The sequence below is a fragment of the Mus caroli genome, chromosome X (assembly GCF_900094665.2).
Source record: "Mus caroli chromosome X, CAROLI_EIJ_v1.1, whole genome shotgun sequence".
Lineage (NCBI taxonomy): Eukaryota > Metazoa > Chordata > Mammalia > Rodentia > Muridae > Mus > Mus caroli.
The window spans coordinates 140,796,993-140,818,400 of record NC_034589.1 but is presented as its reverse complement, the minus strand read 5'-3'; the positions used below and the strand labels follow the sequence as shown (position 1 = coordinate 140,818,400).

The window sequence follows — 21,408 nt, the reverse complement described above, 5'->3', positions numbered from 1 at the left end:
TTCTTTTTTAGTAGGTATTCATTTCATTTACATTTCCAATGCTATCCCAAAAGTCCCCCACCCGCTCCCCCACCACCCACTCCCACTTCTTGGCCCTGGCGTTCCCCTGTACTGAGGCATATAAAGTTTGCACGACCAATGGGCCTCTCTTTCCACTGATGGCCGACTAGGTCATCTTTTGATACATATGCAGCTAGAGACATGAGCTCTGGGGGTACTGGTTAGTTCATAATGTTGTTCCACCTATAGGGTTGCAGATCCCTTTAGCTCCTTGGTTACTTTCTCTAGCTCCTCAAAAATATGGAATGCTTCATGAATTTGCGTGTCATCCTTGTGCAGGGGCCATGCTAATCTTCTCTGTATCATTCCAATTTTAGTATATGTGCTGCCGAAGCGAGCACTCTCTGTTACTTTCTACACTGGCAAAAACAAAACAACTGAAAAGCACACGCCATTTACAATCAAGAGGTTGTTCATCCATGAAGACTGTCCATCCTGGTTCTACAGGTGCAACAACTGAAGCCCGGACGGAAGCAAAAAATCTCAGCAATGTTGATATATCACGGCACCGTCTACCCACATGGCAATCTCTACTGTCTATATGGGTAGCATCAGAGAAAACAGAATTTTGAGGGTCTGAAGGATGGGAACATTCCTTAAAAAAAAAGGAGCATGGGTCCAGCTTTGAGCATTCCAGTCTTTCATGGCTCCAGAGCCCAGGCTCCTGGCTGTTCTGAGCAGAAGGCTCCTGGGAAGGGCCAGGGTGGCCAGTGATCCAGAAGAAATAGGAGATGACAGGCCACAGGCCAGCCTTCCTGTCTCCCTACCAGGACAACTGGCTCATCTGAAGAAAGCCAAGGCAGCTAGGAAGAGAGAGGCCCTCCAAACCACTACAGGTCTGGTATCTGTGGGACCTCTGCTGTCTCCTCTATTCTATAGATCACTCAGTTTGATTACCTATAGAAGAGAAATGACAATCCCCTACTTCAGAGGTTCAATTGGGTTTGTTTGGAAAGAGTCTTGCTCTGTAGCCCAGGCTTGCCTCAGATTCATAAATCTCACCCTCTCAAGTCCTGAGATTGCAGATTACCTACCATGCTCAGTTACCTCAATCTCAACTCTCCCAGCTCCTGCAGCTGCGTCACCTCTGGCCCAGACCTTCCTCTTAACCTGGCAGCGGTTGAGGACAGAAATTGTACGCCTGACTGTAAGGCTGCTGATATACAACGTTGAGCAAGTCTCCTTTACTCTCTGAGGAGTTCAAAACCTCCTCACTGTGGAGCCTAGTAGGTTCAATGTAATCATTCGTCTGGATTTCTCCCCCTGAGACTCAGTTTGGTTACCTAAAGATCATTGACATCCCCTATTCCAGAGGTTGGTTTGGGTTTGTTTGAAAAAATCTTGCTCTGTAGCCTGGCTTGCCACAAATTCATAATTCTCCTGCTTCAGTCTCTCAGGTATGTACCATCCCACCATGCTCTGTTACCCGACAGCGCTGTTTTTTCATTTATCATTTTTTGAGATGGGGGCTACATAGCCTTGGGCTGTCCTGCTACTTGTTGTGTAACCCAGAGTGACCTCAGACTCACAGCAATCCTTCTGTTTCGGCTTGTTGAGTGCTGGAATTATAGGCATGTGCCACCACACCTGGCTTACCTCAGAGGTTCTTGTCAAGGTTCCATAGGCTCAAGTATGCTCATGATAATGGAAGAGTATCGGTTGAGCAACAGTGTCTGACCCTTCTCCCAGTGGATAGAGGGAGTACTTTTGAGAAGCCCATTTGCTTCAAGGATGGGGAAGAATTCTAGGAAAATACCTATTAATGAACTGCCTTTGTGTGATTCAGGCATATCTAAGCATGTTACATAAACTTATATAATGACTCACAAGGAGCTGAATGAATTCAGAGTGAGGAACTTTATCCAGCCACAGGGTACTAGTAAGTCCTTCATCTGGCAGGTACTGTGGACTAGGCACAGTGCTGGCTTCTAAAGGTAGATAATGTCCTGTCTTCAGGAAGCTTATGTCTGAGCGGAGACAGACATTATGTTCACATGGAGACAGGAAGGAGAAAGAATTCTATGCAGAAGAAAAGACCTGAGCTACTGCTTCCAGGAACTTCAAAGAGGCCAATGTGGCTGAGGTAAAATTGCAGAGACACACATGAGGCTGGAGGTGCAGGAGGGGTTCAATATTGCAAATCCTTGGAGGCCATGATAGGCTTTCCTTACTTAAACTAGGGTAAGTTTGGAAGTCTATGGTTCATTGCTAGGCAGGGAAGGGAGTACCTGTAAAGCCCCTAGAGTTGTATGGAAAGTATTCTCAGAGAAATATATTTTCTAGATTCCATCAGATACCTAGATGGATGTGTGATTCTTTACGAAGCTTTCAATTAGATTCCATGCTTTAAATACCCAGTAAATAAGCTAGTAGCAGGTATCATAGATCCTTAGGTGACCTAGCTCCCATCTTCCACCTTCAGCTAATCTTGGTCTCCCTCCATTTTGTTTTTTGGAGATAGGGCTTTGCCTCAGAGTCCAGGCTGGCCTTACACTTGAGCTCCTTCTGCCTGCATCTTATCACTATTATGGTTACAGAAATGTATCACGTCCCCCCCCCCCAACCTGCACCTCACCCAGACAGAATTACTTCTAATTCCCAGGCATACTCAGCTGCTCCATGCCTCATCTTAACTTGTGCTCTCCCCCTGGGATCCCAGAGCCACCTCCCCACCTGAATAGTCTTCAAAAATCAGCTAAAGCTGTGTCTTCTGGGAACCTGCCCTGATCCCATCTAGGCAGGGTGAATCACCTCCCTAGTCCCCTTCCACCCTGCTCGTCTCTCAGCCACCTTCTCTCAACACTGTTCACAGTTTCATCTACTTAATTTGGAAATCTGTAGGAACAGGTGTCTCACTGATCCCAATGTCCCCAGCACCTAGCACAGGCCCAGCTGGTTATGAATGTTGGTGGGAGACGATATACACAGCACAGCTGCAAGATAGGCCAGTGGACACTAGAGGGCACTGAAGCCACTATAATATAGTAAAGCTAACATACAGACCCACCCAGGAGGTTGCCTGGCCCTGTATACATTTCCAGGAGCCCAGGAAGCATGGAAACTCCTCAGCTGAGCCCTGTAGCTCCCTAGCAGTGGGTACAACTGACGAGGGCCCCAGTTCCAGCCTCCTAAAGTACACTCTTCTAATTTCCAGATTCTTCTCTTAACAACCCACTCCCACTGCAGATGAAGCTTTAGTTCCTCACAAATCCAGGTGCCAACCACACCTCCCATACTTCCAGCATATAATACTGTCCATTTCATCTCACACCACATCATCCTCCCTTAGATCACTTCTACTCATCCTCCAAGTCTCAGTTTGGACCATCAGCTTGGGAATCGTCCCCGATACTAAGACACTAAGGCATTCTTATAATTGTGGATCATTTTCTGTTTCCTAACCAGAAAGGGGAGTCCAGCGCAGGGTCCATCACTTTACTGTGCACCATCCTATTTGCCATATTGAATCAACTGGTATTGGTAGCTACTCAATAAATCATCTTTGAATGAAGGACAAAATGCATGAATTGGCGAGTCACTTCACTTCCTCTAGATATGTTTGCCCACCCTTAAATTGCCTCTACTTGGCAGAATGGTCATGAAGACTAAAGATAATGTGTGTCAAGTAGTCTCTAACACTACCTAAAATTCAATAGATATTTTCAGAGCCAAAAGCAATAATTAATATTTGGAACAATAAAAACAAAGTAAGAAGAGGAGAAAAGAAAAGAGACTCTGCCCGAGCCTGGAATAATCTCTGTCACTTAGACTTAACAGTAATACTACATATTTATTAAAAATAATACCAGCGTCTCTTGCTGGACCAGAACCAGAAGGCCCCAGATGAGGTGTTAAGAAGACTTTAGTTTCAGCTAGAGGATGCTAGGTCAGGGTCAACTTCAGAGCTACGGGCATTGCCCTCACATCTGGAGACCAGTCATTACTGGAACAGCTGGTTCCTAACTCTTTACTAATAGGTGAAAACTTGTCTAAGGGGTCATTAATTCCCTCTGTAATTAATGTAGAAACTGCAGGGTTTGTATTAATGGAGAAGTAAGCTCAAGCGTCATGTTGCTAATATTGATAATGTGTGTCTGTAATTATATACTACAAATAACTATAAATGTAGTCACTGAACTAACAAAACAGAAAAATATCTAAAGTGACTATGAATTTGGTAGCAGCTACACCACCAGGACCATTATGCCAGTTGTTCTGAGGCTATGAAGACTGCCACAAACTGATAGCAATGATCATTTGTACTATGCACTTGAAAGGTATTTTTGGACTGGGCACTCAGGAATGCTCTCAATGGGAGTTCAAGGTCAGCTGTGTCTACATAGAGAGTTCCAGGTTAGCCAGGGATACATAGTTGGACTCCATCCTCCCATGCCTCCACCCCCAAAAAGTTCAAAAGGCATTTTGACTTAAAATAAATAAGCAGGGTACCTTAGGAATAGAGCATATGTCTAGCATGCATGAGGTTCTGGGTTCAATACAAATATCATAAGAAAAGTGAAGAATTAGTTTTATATATAATAGTGTTTTGATATATGAAAATGGAACTTGAAAACAGAGAAGAAAGGTCACCTGGAATTAAGTAGAGACCAAAAACTCAGTGGATGGGCAATCTTAACATCTGACCTCAAATTTTTGTTCATTTGTTTTCTGAGACAGAGTTTCTTTGTTTAGCCCTGGCTGTCATGGACCTCACCCTGAGGACCTTGCTGGCCTTAAACTCCTGTGTCTGCTACCCAAGTGCTGGAATTAAAGGCATGTGCCACGCAGGACACCCAACTCCTAAGCTCGCTTTTGTGCATGTAAAAACCTTGCTCAGTGCAAAAAAAATACCAGGTTCTAAGTATTTTATCTCTCTACCCTCATCCATTTTCAAGAGAACAGAAATCCACCTCGCTGTCTTGTATTACCAGAGGCTGGACAGGATCTTTGCAGTTAAATGACAGGGACCTTAAGTCACATAGCTTCTAGGTTGTGACCATGCTAGTATGCCACAGCAGCAGAAAAAGCCACAGAGAAGAATTTGCAAGGGGGGGGGGGGTCAAGCAAGCTATGAGGGATAAAACCAAGACATAGGCCCAAGAGATCCACAGAGTCAAAGAGCAATCTTGTTCCTTGACTTCGGGTCTTGATTTTGGTGGTAAAAATGCATGGCTATCCTTAATTTATTGTTCTTAATTTTGTGAGGTGTAGCCTCAGTCTAGCCCTCCCCTCTCTATTCTTGAGCTAGCTTGGCTAAACTTCTGTTCCCTGCAACAAGATGTATCCAAACTCTGACAAGTGAAATTTGGGAATGCAAGCATGGGGCTGGTAGAAGGGAAAACATCAGGAGAAGTGACTGCAATTATTATGGCATTTGTCTTTGTTAGCCCAAATGCTCCCTCTCTCATTTCCTGACACTTGCTATCACAGCCACACATTACAGCCAGACGTTCACACAGAGAGACACTCAGTGACACACAGAGACAAATGCAGCAACCACCAGATTTGCTTATGTGCAGACACCCCGACATGCATGGCCTTGAGGCAGCATGCAAAGTTGCCACTGCACTTTTCTCAGCAGCAATGACGCAGAGCCTCCCTGACATGCAGTAATACACACCCACACATATGAACACTGTGGTGCTGCCTGTAAGGCTCAGGGCAAGAGTCGAAGCTTAACTGGGCTCTGCATAGCCTCCCTCCCCAGCTGCCAAGTGACTCATCCCTAGGGCTGCTAATTAAAGCCAGGACAGAGGGGACAGAGGCAAGGGGAGGGAAAGAGAGGGAAGGCAAGTTTATTTTGGTGCTAACCAGGCACTCAGCCAGCTTAGGGGTCACCCACTTCCGGGGGCTGGGCCAAGCAGAGGCAGGAGAACCCAGAGAGGAAGGGGAGAAGAGGAACCATTTGCCCTAACTCATCTCTCTGGAGCTTCCAGAAAAAGTTCCTCTTTTGGGAAAATTACCTAGTCCCCCTCCGTCCTTCCTTCTGTCTTGTTATCAGAAGCCAGATCAATCCCTCCAGACTCTTGTTCTTACACACTGGCCATCTACCTTGTCACATTCTAAAACTAACTCATCTTTGTCCATAGCAACCCTAGATTTAGCGCTCCCTGTAGGCAGGGGTCCCCCAATTACCTCTTTCTTTGAAACCCCTCATCAAAAACAGATTGTCCAACCCAGGTCTGCTACTTAGGAAATGAATTTTTCCATGCTTCAGGAAAGTAATCAGGCTAAATTCACAACACAGTGGTAATTACCAATCTGATGATCTAGATTCCCACCTTAATTTTTACCGCAGGGCAAATTAACTTAGCTTTCTAAGCCTTAGAATCTTGGTTTGTAAAATAACACACACATATATAGGCTTTAAGAATATAGTGAAGACAAACTAGAGACTACGTATAAAGTACCCAGCCATCGTTTGGTAGGGCTGCTGCTGCTCAAGAGGAAAAATCGCACCTGCATCCGAGGCTGGGGCAGAAGGAATGATATAGAGACAAGTTCTAAACCTGGACCACCACAGGGCATCAGAAAGACCTTAGACAAATCCCAGGAGCTTACCCAACAGTCTTATGTAAAGTGGGGAATCACAATATGTCACCATAAATGTACCTGCCAAATATCATGTGGAGAGCCCAGCTCTTAGAAATAGCTCAATAAATTGCAACAGTGATCACAAATGGGGGGGGGTATCAGACCTTTGACATCCGGGAAGCTTAGGATGGAGGAAGCAGTCTGGGTGGATGGGGGGCAGGCTTCCCACACTGTACAGGATGGGAATTGCTTCCCCTTCTCAGACAGAGAGCATGTTACAGGCAGTAAGTGAGAAAGGCTGGAAGCACAGGAAGCAGTAGGAACAGAGAGTTGGGCAGGGTGGGTAGCCAGGCAGAGCTGAACAGGAAGCATATGGGAGGGAAAGCCTGGACATAGCTGGGGTGGCTCTGGGGAATGGTTACAGTATCTCAGATATGTGAATGGGGGAGCCAAGGAAGGATTGTAAGGTTTTAGTCATCCTAGGAGGTCAAAACAAGGAAGAATCTTCAAAATACCTAAACCAAATTTTCAGTGGGACAGATAGGGACACTGAGGCCCAGAGTGGGAGGCCTCCTCTGGGAACAAAGCCAGACATTGCTCCTCCTCCCACTTCTCCAGACACCAGTGGCTTCTGTTGCCATGGGGATGTCCCTGGCTCAGAGGGTGTCAGTGGCTCCCCTACCCCCTCCCTCCTTCCCTAGCAACAGGCCACCTCTTGCTTTTATCATTGCATGCCTAGCAACCTCAGCCTGGTCCCCAGGGCCATGGAGTTCCAGCCTGACCTCTTACAGCCATGATTTCCTCTGGGATATCTGGAACTCCCTTACCTTCTGCTGATGGGATCAGTCTAGCCCCTCCTGTCTGTTTGCTTTTAACAAACTTGTCCACATTTTACAGCATGACTCTATATCATACAGTTACGAGTTAGTCTAAGGGAGGCTGTAGCGCAGTTGGTTGTCCTGATATTTGATATTAAGCATAGGGTTATTTCAATTTCCCTCAATTCAGTGAAATCAGAACCATTTTATAAAAGAGAAACAAAGGACCAGAGTATTTAAGTGATGGCAAAAGTCAGACTGATAGCCTTGTGATCTTTAGGTATGGCCAGTCGTAATCTGGACTTTGGCTTAAGGTGCCTTTAGGTCTGACAAATTCTGTTGGATATACAGGAAGCCCAGGCATCCATCTTGGCCCCTTGCCCCGCTGTCAGTTGTTTAGTTTTAATTACACTCTTGTACTGAATTCCTAAAGCCTGGGCCCCAACATGGGTAGTTTGCAGTCTACCTGCTGCCATGTTCACTCCTTGCTATTCAGTTTTTACACTACTGAGGCCTATTTGTCTTCTTCCTGCATTTTCCCCAGCACTCAATTCTTCTCCAGTCATACATGTGCCCTTCTATGTGCACACTCATGAATGCAGATGCTTACTGGATGAAGAAACTTGGGGTTTACAAGAGACAAACCAATTTGCCCAGTCAAATAACTAGAAAGCAACCTAGCCTCAAATGGAGCCCTTAGCCTGGATCCAAAGTTTCTCCCTGTTTTCTGTGCCACAAAGCCTACTTTCCTTAGCTTCTCAGCACTCAGGTGTATATAACCTGCAACTCAGAGGCCGCCTACACCCCAAAATAGCTATAAGTGATGCAACCACAAAATTATGAACTTATTTAAAACAATATGAGATTGGTTGTGTGTGTACATGCATGCGTGAACATGTGTGTATGTGTGCATGTGTATGTGTGGGTAGATGGTATGCATGCATGTGGATTCAGAAGGACATGTATATGTGATGTGTGTGTATATATGTGTGTGCATGTATATGTATGCATGTGTGTGTGTACGTGTGTGTGTGTGTGAAGGCCAGAGCCTGAAAATAGGTGTCTTCTTCAATTTTTCTTTTCTGTTTTAAGATGGGGTCTCTCACTGATTTGTCAGGATGGCTGGCCAGTGAGCTCCAGGAATCTGTCTCCTTAGCACTGTGATCACCAGATCATGCCCATCATGCTTAGCTTTTTATATGGCTTCTGGGCATCAACCAGAGGTTCTCATGCTTACCTAGCATGCACTTTACCAAATGAGTCTTCTCCCCAGCTGAGATTTTTTTTTTTTGCATTGTTTTGTAAACATCAGTTTACATGGTTCCCCTGTGTGAAGTTTGTAGATGACATCATGTCATAAAGTCAAAAGGCTGGACATGCCTAAAGAGATCTGTGACACATCCTTGATCCAATCATGGTCCTTACCTTTAGAAGTGCTTTCCTGCTCATGTCTGTTTTAGCCCAACTGATTGGTCCCTGGCTTTAAACACATCCCTTGTGTTTCTAGTCATTCTGATTCTACATCCATGGACTCTACTTATGTAAAGTCAGTCCTGTGTACTCCTGCCTGCTTAGATACCGTCTACCCCCAATAAACACCCTAACTATAGTGAACCTGAGCATGTATGCATGGGGCCTGAAAGTATCCTCAGAGAGTCTCATCCAACTGTGGTTCCAAATTAAAGGGTCTGCCTACTATTTTGCAAGCCCTTGCTTTACATGTCCTACTGCTATAGGCCCTTCCCATAGCCAGAGTTTGGTCTGCCTGCTGAGTCCTCAGAGCTGTTAGAGCGTCCTTGAATATGAGCCTAGTATACACACGAGGAAGCAAATCCGAGTCAAATCAACACTAGCTTCAGAACCAGAGAGTTCAGAGTATTCATCAGAAGAATGACGCCCCACCCCAATGACCTTTCCCTGGGTAAGGGATTGACCTACTTGGGATATCCTTTTCCTCATTTGCTTTTGCTTTGTTTTGTTTTGTTTTGAGACAAGGATTTCACTATGTAGCCCCGGCCATCCTGGAACTTGCTCTGTAGACCAGGCCAGCCTCAAACTCACAGAGATCTACCTGCCTCTGTCTCCCAAGTGCTGGGATTAAAGGAATTTGCCTCCACACCATGCTCCTTTTCTTCAATTGCAGATCAGACATCATAATCCATGCCTAATGCAGCTGCTGTGAGCATTAAATAAGACCATATTTACAGTTCTTAGTATTTGAAGAATCAATGATAATTATTATGATTACTAATATTTGGATGATGGTGAGAATGATCATCATCTGCAAAGCTGTTAAGAAGTCCTACAGTGACAGGAAAGGCAGGAATCTGGGCTTGGTGCCAGGCTGACTGGAGTTTGAATCCTGGCTTGGTTCCTCACCTCAACTGTAAAACATAGATGATAAGGCCAGCGCAGGTTTCCTCCACAGTGTCACTGGGTGGATCAAATAAAGCAAATCCTCGACAAGTTCTGTTAAGCTATAAAGGCTCAGCATATGTCATCACATGACTCATGATTATGGTCATTTTTAAATAGCATGAGCTGAAAGGTTCCTGGAGCTCCGCAGCTGGGAGAAGCTGACAACTAGAGATGAGTTCAGTTGGTTCCTCAACAAGTTAGCAGGTACATTAACAGAGATGCTTTTGGAAGGCCCGGACTTGAAGTCATCCCAAACCTGCAGTAAGGACATCGAGATCTGTGTCCTTTCTTAGACAAGTGCCATCGTAACTGCTAGGACAAGCTGTGCCTGGCCATGTTCCTTGGCTGCATGCAAGGATTAATTATGTGCCATCACAGACCTCTTGCCCAGACATCAGGGCTCACTATATCCACCACATTCTCACTGATTTAATGCTGGCCTCAGCATGTGTCCACCCTCCCCATTGGACCTGGGTACCAATTTGCTCACTGCAGACCTCCTGTACATCCTGCAAGGGGGATGCTAGGACAAATTCTGTCTGTACACAGACAACTTCTGACCCCAGCCCATGTCCAGTAGTGTGCATGGCATGATAGGAACTGCACTGTTACATATAGTTGGGCAAACTGTGCCCCACCCAAGGGTTTACAGCTGAGAGGTAGTGAATAGGGGCTAACATCGCATTTGTGCTTTGTTCACCAACCTGAAGAGCCTGGTGAGCAAGGCAAGGCTCACAAGAAAGGGAACATTTTCCAATTGATCCATTCGGAAAGAAGAATAGTTTCTTAAGTGAGCTGTTTTCTACCAATCACAAAGATGTCATATTTACTAGTGCAAGCCTAGAGAGTACAGACTGTTCCTAATGTATGTCTCTACTGCCTGGGCCCATCTTATCTCAAAAGCCATAGTTCCCAATCCAGATGCTAAGACCAGACCACACCCCAAACTGCCTCACCAGCCTTACATTATTCCTATTTCTGACACTTCTGCCTTCCTGAGGTTTCTGACAGATTAGGTCCAGAGGCATGCACAAAGAGCCCTAGTCTTACTTCAGCTTTAGTTCTGCTTCCTCAAGTACCAACAGATCACCTTTAAACCTTAACAAAGCTTAGAAACTTTTAACCAAGCATGCAAAACTGCTTCCTTGTCACCATTATCTTCCTTCCTTTCTTCCTTCCAGGGTTTTTGAGACAAGGTCTCTCTATGTAGCCCTGGCTGGCCTTGAACTCACAGATCCAACTGCCTCTGCCTCCCATGTGCTGGGACTAAAGGCGTGCGCCACCACCACCCAGCATACCATATATGTTTCTAATATCTAGAATGTATCACATATAAAGTCAATGTAAACCCCATTACTTGAGACAAAGGGAAAATAAGACTGGGCAAGCCTAGTGTCCATTGTTCCCTTCCCTCCTGAAAGAAGAAAATAGAAGGTCTGGAGCCGATGTCTTATGAGCCCCTGAGCTGTGCAGCAAAGCTCTCAAGTCCCCTACAACTGCAAGGACTGAATGACAGTCTTTAACACCATCATCTCTAAGCCTGCCACATTCTCCCTGTCCTCCCTTCCATTCCACACCCACTTCTAATACCAATGGGGGAATAAACCCTGCCATTGACCCCTACCCATGGATCCCAAAGTAATAACCAGAAAACACCTCCTCCCCAGGCCCATCCCCATCCCCCAAGTACTACTAAAGAAACTGACCTGACTGTTCTGGAATTCTCACCATCAGATCTGAAAGAGAAACAGGGGGAAAAAACCCAACAGTCAATATAAGTTCACCACTCTTTCCCCTTACCCCATGTTGAGGTCCAATGTATGTTATAAAAACACACACGTGTTTCATTCATGCATGGAGAACAGCAAGTGCAAAGACCAGGATGGTGAGTGCTTAGTCAGTTGGAGCAACAGGGAGAAGGAATGGTCAGCTAGGTAAGCAAGCGAAGGGCCATTGAAGGTGTGTGGAGTCAGAACTAGCTGGGCTCATAATTAGTGTGGTTCTCCTTGGAGTGTGGCTTGAGAAGCAGCCAGAGACATCCAGGTTCAGATATTGCCTCTACTACTTACCATCCCTGTGACTTAGGCAAGCTACTTCATTTTTCTGAGTCTAAGCCTCAGTTTCCCCATTTGTATTACAAGGTTGATCCTCACAGAGTTGTTGGGATGATTAAGCTCTTTGGAACCAAGCAGACAAAAGCCAGACATTATTAACAAGATAGAAGAGGCTTTGCCAACTGCCTAGTCCAACCTGCTTATTTTCCAGATGAACAGACTCAAGCTGAGAGGGTAAATGAGTCAGCTGCTAGGTTCTTTTCTACTGTACTGACCGTCTTCTTCATTATGCATGGCCCCCGATGCAAAAGAAGGGTGAAAGAAAATGGAGTGAGGGCCAGCTCTGAGGAAAGCCAGGAAATGAGCAAAACTAGGCCCACTCACCTCCTCTCTCACTCTTCCTCCCTGAGAGGAGTGTGTGTTGTCTAGGCGCACATGCTTGTACAAGCGATTAGTCACATGGACAGTATGTGTGTATGTATGTATGCACATGTACTTGTGTAATGGAGGTTAGGACAGAGAAGCTACTGTATTGGGAGCAGAAGAGGAGAGAAAGGAAGACTGGGGGCCCTGGAAGTGCGATAGTATGGAAAGTAGTCTTCCTCCCTCTTTACCCCTCACCTCAGGTCCTCTCCTAGGCTGAGCTGTAAAAGGCATAGAGATGAATACATAAGGCTCTGTCTTCAGCTGAGAGAGCCAAGATATATTCTTATGTTTCCTGTGGATATCATCCATATCTATGTTGAGAGGATGATTTTAGAAGAGCATTTGTTGAGAGAATGAGTGTGTGCGCATGCATGTGTGCACGCATATGCAACCTTGTATTACAAATGGGGAAACTGAGGCTTAGACTCAGAAACATGAAGTAGCTTTCCTAATTCACAGGGATGGTAAGTAGTAGAGGCAATATCTGAACCTGGATGTCTCTGGCTGCTTCTCAAGCACACTCTCTCTCTCTCTCTCTCTCTCTCTCTCTCTCTCTCTCTCTCTCTCTCACACACACACACACACACACACGCTCCAGCAAGGTAGGACAGGCAAGTGTCAGGGTGCTAAAGTACAGTCTTTACTAGGGTGAGTCTGCCTGCTTGAGTTGACTGCTTGCTAGCCACATTATCCTGAAGAAATCACCTTGCTGTCTAAGAACCTCAGATTTTTTCACTCAGTAAACGGGGCAGTATGGGGGTAGTGCTAAGAATCCCTCCCTTCATGGAATGGCTTTGATGCTTAAAGTGCCTGACACCTGTTGCCTGTTCAGCTGGTCAGTGGTACCAACCTGTTCTCTTTTTTGTCCCCCATAAAGGAACAGAGAATCAAGGCCACAGCAGATTTTACTGCAGTTATTAAAACTCTCCACTGCACTCTATAGCAACAAGACAGCTTCCGAATTCCAGCTCAGTTATTCTCAAGTATCAAGTGCTTAGCCAAACTTCAATGACTCCCCAGCTGCCTATAGAATGGAAGCGAAAACCCTCAGCATCTCTAATATTAATCACCTGCTCCAAAGAGTTTGGTTCCCTTACAAGCACCCATCTCAAAACCCAGCACACATTTATTCAGTTGACTATACCCTAGGCTCTAACCTGGAAAGACAACTACCTGATCAAGGAGTTCAACTTCATCATCTGCATCATCATCATCATCATCCTGAACAATCAACAAGCATCTACTGTGTACCATTCATAGTATTTCTGCTTCCAAAGTATTTCTGTGATGTGTTACACTTCTCAAGATGGCAGTGGGGTTGGGAGGGGGGATGTCCAAGTCCTGATGCAGAGTGTATTAGTCAAGTCTTCTCATTGGACTAATTCTTCCTCATTTGGGAAGCTCTAGCACCATAAGATCCAAAGTGAGGGTGCATCCCACCTCAAGGATCTATCACTAAGCATTCAGTATGTTGTATATGGATAACAACTGTGCTGGTCAGTTCTTGTCAATTTGACCCAAACCTAGACATATTTGGGAAGAGGGAATCTTAATTGAGAAAATGCCTCCATTAAATTGGCCTGTAGGTCAAGTCTATGGGACATTTTCTTGATTAATGATTGATGTGTGAAGGCACATCCTAGTAGGTAGTCCTGGGATGTATAGAAAAGCAGGCTGAGCAAGCCAGAAAATAGTGTTCTCCATGGCCTCTGTGTCACTTCCTGCCTTGAGTTCCTGCTCTGATTTCCTTTAGTGATGGGCTGTGATAGAGAAGCATAAACTGAAATAAAGCCTTTTCTCCCCAAAAGGTTTTATCACATCAATAGAAAACCTAAGGCAACAAACATCAATAAAGAGTGATCTGGCACCTTTTTGAGGAGCGTTGCCTTGAATCACAAATGGTCAATCTGCTTCCTACTTCAGGGAGAGAGTGTGAAGTGGTAGGAAGTTGGGATGTATTATGATTTGGTCTGTAGCAGGCAGTGTTAATTCTGGTAAGTCACCTCTCTAAACCTTTGTTCCTCATCTGTAAAATGATGCAGCTGTATTAGTTGAGTTCTAAGCACTCTTTAAGCTTTAAAACATTTGCTTTCTGTCAGGCAGTGATGCCACATGCCTTTGATCCCAGCACTTGGGAAGCAGAGGCAGGTGACTCTCTGAGTTCAAGGACAGCAAAGAGAGTTCCAGGACAGTCAAAGCTATGGAGATAAACCTTGTCTCGAGAACAACAAACAAAAAATTTACTTTCTTCAAAAGCCCAATGTTTATTTCTCTTATCAAATAGACTCAGCTGTCCACATGTGGAACCAAAGACCCAGGGACACACCCTTGTGTGTAGAAAAATATCTATCTGCCTATCTATCTACCTATGTATCTATCTATCTATCTATCTATCTATCTATCTATCTATCCATCCATCCATCCACTATCTATCCATCCGTCTATCTATGTTTGCATGTACACATACATATCATACCCTCTTTGTGCCCCCTGCCCCCGCCCCAGCTCCTTAGGGTACACTTGGGCCTAATAAGTAGACTTGGATAATAAGACAATAAATTGCTAAAAGCTTGAGAAATCTGGACAGGGAATTTGGGACCCCAGATACCCAGAGTATAGTTTAGAAGGGATGGGGTCCTAATGAACTTAGCTCCACAGATACTTGCTTTGTGGGGAGGGGTCTTTGAACTTTGGAGCCTAGACCTGTCTTTCTTGGGGCACTCCATGATATTGTGATTTGTAGTAAACTGAGACCCAAGAACCTCCTCTTTGGAGCTAGAGAAAGTACCCAAGGAGCTGAAGGGGTCTGCAACCCTATAGATGGAACAACAATATTAACTAACCAGTACCCCCCAGAGCTCTTGACTCTAGCTGCATATGTATCAGAAGATGGCCTAGTCGGCCATCATTGGGAAAAGAGGCCCCTTGGTCTTGCAAACTTTATATGCCTCAGTACAGGGGAACGCGAGGGCCAAGAAGCAGGAGTGGGTGGGTAGGGGAGCAGGGCAGGGGAAGGGTATAGGGAACTTTCTGGATAGCATTTGAAATGTAAATAAAGAAAATATCTAATAAAAATTGAAAAAAAAAAAGAACCTCCTCTTTTTGCTTCCTTCGCTAGGTCCTGCTTTGTAATTCAGGGATGTCCCACAGGCCAAGACCTACAGGATCTGTGGTCAGTGAACCTTTTACTGTAAACCCTAGTAAGCAAATGCACTGATTCTCAGGATATCCATTGGGGTATTTCATCCTTTGGTCCTTCGGTATACTGATCTTCAGGTCTGAATAGCTTTTTAAAAACTGTGCACTGAATGCATTCTTCCACTAGAAAATCCATGAAAACCTTGGGAAAGAGAGGAGACAAATGTGCATAATTACAACACAGAGGCAGCAACAACCCTGAACAGTTGCTCTATTTCTCTGCATTTCTTCATGGTGGTAAAAATGATTTTGCGCCTGGAGAGATAGCTCAGCAGTTAGGAGCCCTGACTGCTCTTCCAAAGGTCCTGAGTTCAAATCCCAGCAACCACATGGTGGCTCACAACCATCTGTACAGCTACCAGTGTTCTCATATACATAAAATAAATAAATAAATCTTAAAAAATGATTTTGCACTGCATGATTTTCATTGTATGTTCTTTTGCATGTTTTCCCACATAAGTGCATATTCTTCATTACCATTATTTTGATTTGTCATGATATAGTCAACCATTCCCTGAATGTACAAAATAGAAGCAGCTATATTTTTCCATTGGTTTAAATTGGGCTTAGATAGACTTTCCTGACCACAGCTTTAAAGCAACACATGGATTTTAAGAAACAAACCTTATATCAGCCCAATACACACATCTTATTTCTCTTTCTAGATAATCATTCCCTCTAGCTATGTCTAAATTCATTCATTCATTCCAGTGACACATATTCACTCGGTACTTCTATGATCCCAAGCTAGGGCTATGGGAAGAAATGAGGCATAGCTCCAGACCACTAGAAGATGTCTCTCAGTCATGCTTGAAATAGGCAATTCCATTAATGGCTGAGAGGGAAGAAGAAGATATCACAGGAGAACAGAGAAGGGTCCCTTAACCCACCCTACGGACATGAACATAAACTCTTTGGAGGATATGGTGCCTACACGAGTCATGGAAGATGAGTAGCAGTTGCCTAGGATAAAAAGAGGACTGTTCATCTAAACACAATGAGTTAATTAACTTGATTTGTCTCCATTCCCAAATCCCACCAAAATGTGAGTAAATAACGGCAACAAGAGACAGAAAGAGAAAGCCTAAGATGCTGACCAGAAGTAAACCATGCTGCTTATAGAACCCCTTCAGTGCTCAGGATTTAGAGGTACTGTACACCTCAGAAGGTGGAGTGAGGTATAAGGCTAAAAATAGTGGATTGCAAAGCTGTCCTCAATGCTGTCCAGTTAGATTCTCTCCACCTCCAGCACCAGGCCAGCAACCGGAGGCTTTGGATTTGAGAACACCAGGTGCAGTGGCAGATGGGGTGAAACAGAGCTAAAAGCAAAGGAATCTTCCCTGGGAAATGCTGGTACCCTAACTTCCTGCTACTCTCCTCCTTCCAACAGCAAAGTCGGGTGCACCTGTCTAGTGTCATGGGAACTAGTTTCAAAGCGGCAACATCCAAAGTCATTTAAGTTAGGGTTTCTGTTTTTAAGATTTTTTTTTAATTTTATATGTATGAATGTTTTAACTGCATGTATATAAGAGCACTGTGTGCGTGCTTGGTGCTGGCAGAGGCTAGAAAGGGATGCTAGATCCCCTGGAACTGTAGTTATAGATGGTTATAAATTGCCATGTGGGTGCTGGGAACAGCCTGAGTCCTCTGCAAGAGCAACAGGTGCTCTTAACTGCTGATCCATCGCTCCAACCCACAAGCTAGGTATATTTTATTTTATATTAAATAAACCTTAATAAAATTTGTTATTTTTAAAGGCAATGAAGTTCTAGGCAGTCAAAGTACTGTATGCTACAAAGCTGTGTGAGGAAGACCACCAACTTGGAGGCAGATGGACAAAGAAAACAAACTTAAGAAGGAATCTGAAAGGCACAAAGACAATGAAAATAGAAAAAGAAATCTGAAGAGTGAAAAATAATTAGGGGACTGTAGAGATGGTTCAGCGGTTAAGAGCACTGACTGTTCTTCCAGAGGTCCTGAGTTCAAATCCCAGCAACCACATGGCAGCTCTCAACTGTCTGTAACTCCTGTCTGTAACTCCAAGATATGACACCCTCACACTCAGACATGCATGCAGGCAAAACACCAATGCACATGAAATATAAATAAATAAATAAATAAACAAATAAACAGATTCTTTTTTTTAAAAAAAGGAAAAATAGTGAGAGCCAGAATAAAAATGCCAGTGGAATTTGAAAATCAAAGGTGGAAAGATATCCTAGGAAAGAAGATAACATAAGAAAGAGAATGACAGAAGGGAAAAGATAAGAAAATTAGAGGATTAATTGAGGAATTCCTTCGTCTAACAATAGGAGCTCCAGAAATAGAAGCCGGAGGAAACAGCAGGAAGGAAATGCTCAAAGACACAGTATAAGACCGTTTCCCAGAATTGAAGGAACGAGAGGCCACAAGATCACCAAAACAGAGACCCACCTCAAGATATGCAGCTATACCATTTCAGAATACTGAGAGTTAAAAAAAAGATGTTAAATGCTTCTAGAGAAAAAAAAATACATATGTATAAAGGCTCTTTCTAGAATGTCGTTGGCCATTAGGTTTTCTATTGTCCTTGTTCACCATAACTCTCTGAACAAGCCTGAAATAATAATAAAGATGATGATAGTGACAGTAGTGATGGTAAAGATTGCTTCAAACTTTAGACTAAATATTTGTCTATATTTATTCTTATTTTTCTGAGACAAGATTTCACCAGGTAGCTCTGGCTGCCTGGGAAATCTTGATCCTCCCATTTCTTCCTTCTAAGAGCTGGGATTATAGGCATGTACCGCTACACATGGCTATAATTTCTTAAATATCATGTTCCAGAACTAAAGAGGCAAAGATCACTTTATATTTAGGTTTTGAAGAAAACAAAGACTACAACTAAAGACTTAAAAACTAGGTAAGAGAATATAAACATTGCCCTATAATTGCTGGGAAGCTCCAAGGAGGCTTCATACAAGGTATGCCTCCTTTTCATCCTAAACGAGTATTATATAATCATAATAAATATAACGAGCAAGCATTATTGGCCTATATCATAGCCAAACTTACAATAACCCAAACAATAACAATGCCACTATTTATTATGTGTTTACAATGGCCTGGGACTCATGCAATAGTTACGGTAGTCCTAACATCTGTCCGAGGTAGTTGTTCTCATCATATGGGGTTTAGAAACTGAAGCTTGGTGGATCAATGTGATTCATGCACACTCACTCAGCTAATAAGTGGTGGGTCCAAGTTGAAAATCTGTACTTGTCTGATTGCTTGGGTTTTTGAGACAGGACTTTGCTATGCACTGAATGCTTGTAGGGAACTTGTTGCCTTCCTGCTTCAGCTTCCTGACTCAGCATGTGTCATCATACACACACACACCAAATACTTCTTCAACTGCCACAACTTTTGCTCCTTTCTGGCACACCAGAGCTAAGAGGCACTTCATCTCTCATACCAGCCTGCAGACTTGGCCTTCCTTCCTCCCCTGTCTACCATCTCCCCTCCACATGGCATAGCCCGATGTACCCTATACCAGAAACATTTAGCAGGCACTTTTATTTATTTATTTATTTATTTAATTTTATATTTATTTATTTTTGTTCTATATGTATGAGTGGCTTGCCTGTATGTATGTCTGTGTACCACATGGTACCTGGTACCTTCAGAGGCCAGAAAAAGGAGATGGATCCCCTGAAACTACAGTTACAGATGGTTGTGAGCTGGGAATTAAACTCAGGTCCTCTGGAAGAGCAGCCAGTGCTCTTAACTGCTGAACCATCTATCTCTCCAGCTACAACAAGCTCTTTTAGAAGGGGCAGAAGAGGGGCACACCCAAAAAAGAAAGTGGGGGCGGATACAAATATTGCAGATCAATGGAGGGGGACAGGAAAATGGAATTGGTTCTATTGGCCTTACATTTCTCCTTTTCTGCTGGACGTACAGGAGTAAGTGTTCAGCCATGATGAAACGGTGTCTGCAGAAGGGTAGGCAGCTAGAGCAAGCCTTCTGTTGAGAAAGTCTAAACTCAGCCTCTAAGCCCCTTACAGTGTGCTTGGGGATCACCTCTGGCCTGCCTGCTTTCATTGCCAGGGTAAAGATGGGCTGCTCCTCAAGCACTTAGCCAATCCTGGAGTGATTGCGCACAGCAGACCAGAAGCCTATCAAGTCACAGACAAAGCACCCAGAGAGGGGAAGGAGAAGGTTTGAAGGCTTCCTAAGGATGCAATAGGCAGATGGAGACAGAGCTCAGGTATCTGTTCTTCACCTGAGGTCTAGGGAGAGGAGCTTGACGGAAGGGATGTACCAGGCCTGCTAAAGGAATGTTCATGATGCTGTTTTTGACCAATAGTAACATAGGGTCAAGATGAGGCCATCCAAGCTATGCTACTGGGAATGTGGAGTTACTAATATTTCTGGTTTCAATCAGGCTTAGCTGGAGCCAAAGCCTATAACTCAAGAGCATAAACATGTATTGCCTCTCTTCTAGAACTGTAGTAAAATACAAGTAAAGGAATTAAATAAAGTGCAAGTATGAGATCATATCAGGAAATAGGGTAGGAGAGCGAAGCATCAGTAAGAGATTTCAACAAGTTTCTGAAAGCAAAAACAAGTTAAAAAGAGGACTCAGGGAGTTGAAGGCTCTTGAAGAACACCTCAGAGGAGGCTGCAGTTGAGGAGGGAGCAACTTGGATCATGAGAGGCCAAGAGAGATTCCAGACTTAGCCTTGGTATGTATCAAGAAGAATAGATATAACGGGGGGACAAAAGACAAGGGATAAACTGACAACATATAAAATCTTTTCAGGGGCTGGAGAGATGGCTCAGCTGTTAAAGGGTATGCTCACAACCAAAATAAAATCCTTTCAGGTCAAGGGAGATGGCTCACCATGTGAAGGTACCTGCCATGCAAGTGTAATGACTTGAGTTTGCTCCCTAGACCCTGCACAGTGGAATGAGAAAACTGACTCCTGAAAGTTTTGCTCTGATCTCCACATGTGCACCATGACATGTGAGTGCTTGTGTGCACGTGCACACACACACATCATCATCATCATTAACAACAACAACAAAGTCCTTCCTTCCTTCCCTCCCTCCCTCCCTCCCTCCCTCCCTCCTTCCTTCCTTCCTTCCTTCCTTCCTTGTCACTCTAAGTACTAGACTCAGAACACAAGCTGCCTGGCATTCTCGCAAAGGCAAAATGTCACAGGGCTCCTGGAGAAAGGAACTAAGCTATGAGAAATGGATTAGAGTGTCTAGTGACATTTTAGTGGCCTCAAATAAACTGCTTTTCATTTTGGCTTTTGAAAGACATCCATTATAACAATCAGCTCCCTGTTGAATCACTGAGCAAAACCAGCGAGTGGACAAGTGATTCTGGAGATACAAAGAATAAGAGTTTATATGAAGTCATTCACAGTCTGCAAGGCAGAAAATAGGAGAGAAAAGGTACGTGGCCTAGCAAATCAATCTAGTATGTCCAATATCCAACTTCCAACATTCTAGAAAAAGAAAACCAAAAGGATGAAATGGAGGAAGCTGACAAAGAAAGAATGTAACAAATAAGTGAATGTTAAAGAAGTGAGAGAGAGAGAGAACAATAAAATAATAAAAAAAGAGAAATGAAGTTACTACCAGAAAAGCTAAATGATAAAACTGACCAACTGACCATATCCAGTGGTGCATGGGAGCGCCTATGTATACTATCCTGGCTTCCCCCCCTCTTAGCCTCCCAAGAGCTGAGATTACAGCCATATGCCATTGTGCCTGACAAGACATGGGCTTTTTATTCTACAACTCCTTGAGTGTCATTTAAAAGTGTGTGTAGGCCGGGCGTGGTGGCGCACGCCTTTAATCCCAGCACTCGGGAGGCAGAGGCAGGCGGATTTCTGAGTTCGAGGCCA

At 44.1% G+C, this 21,408-nt stretch overlaps 1 protein-coding gene and 1 non-coding gene across 4 annotated transcripts in view; both read right to left on the bottom strand.

The window, feature by feature from the left end:
- The window catches only part of Iqsec2 (IQ motif and Sec7 domain 2), a 79,995-nt gene that overhangs the window by 47,065 nt on the left and 11,522 nt on the right, over positions 1-21,408 (bottom strand). For 2 of the 3 annotated variants that reach the window (XM_029473107.1, XM_029473106.1), the window contains exon 2: positions 11,537-11,566. The exons of the other annotated variant lie outside the window; for it this stretch is intronic. In XM_029473107.1, the coding sequence (XP_029328967.1) occupies positions 11,537-11,566 (30 nt within the window). The remainder of the gene's footprint in view (positions 1-11,536; positions 11,567-21,408) is intronic. 3 annotated transcript variants of the gene reach the window in all.
- Positions 295-401, bottom strand: LOC115030244. Its single transcript, XR_003835836.1, has one exon. It is a non-coding gene; the product is annotated as a U6 spliceosomal RNA (small nuclear RNA).